Source organism: Gekko japonicus, unplaced genomic scaffold, assembly GCF_001447785.1.
Source record: "Gekko japonicus isolate JY-2015 unplaced genomic scaffold, Gekko_japonicus_V1.1 scaffold344, whole genome shotgun sequence".
In the NCBI taxonomy this organism is placed as follows: Eukaryota; Metazoa; Chordata; class Lepidosauria; order Squamata; family Gekkonidae; genus Gekko; species Gekko japonicus.
In genome coordinates, this window is record NW_015174284.1 from 398947 (window position 1) to 401519 (window position 2573).

Consider the following 2573-nt stretch of genomic DNA (forward strand, 5'->3'; position numbering starts at 1 on the left):
GCCACCCCCCCCCCCCCCCCCGACAAAGAAAAGGCTTTCCTGTTCCCTTACTGTACGACCCGATCCGGCTCCCCGTGTTTCTCGTAAACCAGCCCTCGAGGCCGCCCCTGAACAGCCGCCGACATAGCGCGGCAACTAGCGCTAACCAGGAAGCGCATAGCTACCAAGAAACCGCGCGCAAAAATAACGTCATCACACCCTCTGTGGGCCACGGCTAAATACGTCACAAGCGCAATCAGAGCCAAGTATACGCGACCCCTCCCCTTCCATTCCGAGGGAGGAATTAAAGAGTGGTTCGTGCGGTTGCGGGGCGGATGAGATGGCGCTTCCAGAGAGGCTGATTAAACAAGAGTCTAGTGCTACCTTTCAAACCGTTGAATTTATTCCAGGATGAGCTTAGTTTACTACCGTTTGCCGGAATTAAAAAGTATGAATCTTTAAGAGGCTGTAAGAAATCTGTTTGCAAAAACTGATCAAGGTGGGTAGCCGTCTTAGTCTGTCTGTAGCAGCAGGAAAGAGCAAGGGTCCAGTAGCACCTTAAACACTAGCAGAATATGTGGCAGGGTAGGAGCTTTTGTGAGTCATTGCTCACTTCTTCAGATGCAGCTAGAACCATATGGTGATTGTTTGCCTACTGTTTATAGACCCCAAAATAAACCAAACAGAAACAAGTGAGCATATGTTTTTGGAAACAGGATTCATATGGCATCAGACACAACCTGCTTTATTTATTTAATTGACTTACAGCCTGGCTTTTATCCAGTGGGAACCCAAAGCACTTTACACTGTTTTCCTGTCCTCTTTTTAATCCTTACCACAACCCTGTGAGGGTAGGTTAAGCCGAGAGTGAATAGCTTATTCCAGGTAAGCCAACAAGCTTCCATGGCAGAGTGAGGATTTGAACCTGGGTCTCCCGGAGCTTAGTCCAACAGTAATCACTACACAAAACTGGCTGTCCTCATGCATGTACTTATGAATATTATTTTTATTTTATTTTACTTAATTTATACCATGCCTTTCTTCCTGATGGGGAGACAAAGGTGCTTATTTTCTATCCTCACAACAACCCTGTGAGGTAGGTTAAACTGAGAGTGTGTGTGACTGGCCCAAGGTCGCCCAGTGAGCTTCTGTGGCAGAGGAGGGATTCAGACCTGGGACTCCCGGATCCTAGTTTGACATTCTTAACCATCACACCGCTTTGGCTTTAAAACACTGAACTTTTTATTTTACTGTTGAGCTTTTTTTATGCTCTGGAGGGCAATTTGTCAATCTATATTAACAGTTTTACTGTAAGGGCCTACAAATGAATTTTGTGGCTTGTGATCTCCTGTACATTGTTAAAAAAAATGGGCTGTGGGTATGCCATTTCCTCACTTAGTTTTTCCTCTTGTTTCCCCCCTCCCATAAGGCTAATCTTTCACATTAAAAATAGTGATATATTTCAAGACCCTAACCCTTTGATCCATCCTTGAAGCCAAACCTTCTGTTCTATTGTTAAAAAAAGCTTCTGGATCAGCCCCAGATGATGTAAATAAAGCTGAGTTATTGCTGTGGTTAAAATCTTTTACTTAGTAATTTCCTGACTTATTTGAAAGAAATGAAACATTAATGCCTTCTTTTGCGTTAATGCAAGCTCATAAACATGTCATTTTCATAATGCTCCCAAAATCTCCAAGTAAATGCATTGCTTTCTTTCAGCCAAATGAGTGCGATTAGCTCATACAGCAGAACACACACCATGGAGAAAGAGGAGACAAAAACATTTTCTTCAGATCCAGTTTTTCTCCTCATTACATTTTTAGCTGCTCGTTCCTCCAAGAAGCTCAGAGTGGCTTTCGTGGTTACCCCTTCCACCACATTTCATTTCGTCTCTTAGTATAGTGGTTAGAACCCAGGGCCCCAGTAACTTTGGAATTCAGACACAGCGTGGTGGATGCAGGCACAAAATGGCTGCCAGAAAATGGCTGCCGTAGTAGGCACAGCCAGCTACAAAAGGATTGTCACAGTTTAACTTCAGTCACTAGGGTTCCCATCCCTCCCGATGGGGGTAGGTTTTCCCCTGCTTTGGGGGCCCCAATCTGCTGCCAGCCAGCGGAAGACACATCATCTTGCCAGGCATGTTGTGTGGGGGGCACTCTAGAATTTGGCAGGGCGTCCCCTGCTTCATGCACATGCCAGAAGATTCCAGAGACCAGCCAGGAGCCCCCTGCCAGCAGCTGTGGTGGCGGCAGCTGCCGAAGCAGCGTTACCACAAAAAATCTGCACAGCCAGTCAAATCCCCGGTGGCCAATTTGAAGCCTTGCTGGACAAAAGCCCCACATGGCCCTGCCCATTTTTCTAAAAATGCTTGGTGGGCATCAGGAAAGGTGCTGGCAGGTGCCATCAGGTCCACAGGCAGATCTACGGCTGCCAACTCACTTGGTGAATTCTTGGAGATTTGAGGGTAGTGTCTTAGGGGGGGAAGAGTTACAGGAAGGAACTCAGGAAGGACTTCTGTTTCTCTTAGACCAGGGATCTTCAATGTGGCACCCACTGACACATTTCCTGGTACCCACCAAGTGTTTTTTGAAAGT

General features: G+C 46.2%; 1 protein-coding gene across 2 annotated transcripts in view; it reads right to left on the reverse strand.

Annotated features, from left to right (window-relative positions):
* Positions 1–170, reverse strand: part of MECR (mitochondrial trans-2-enoyl-CoA reductase) — a 76846-nt gene extending 76676 nt beyond the window's left edge. For both annotated transcript variants that reach the window (XM_015423949.1, XM_015423948.1), the window contains exon 1: positions 52–170. In XM_015423949.1, coding sequence (XP_015279435.1) covers positions 52–158 — 107 coding nt within the window. In that variant the 5' untranslated portion in view covers positions 159–170. The remainder of the gene's footprint in view (positions 1–51) is intronic.
* Between the last annotated feature and the right edge of the window lie 2403 nt (positions 171–2573).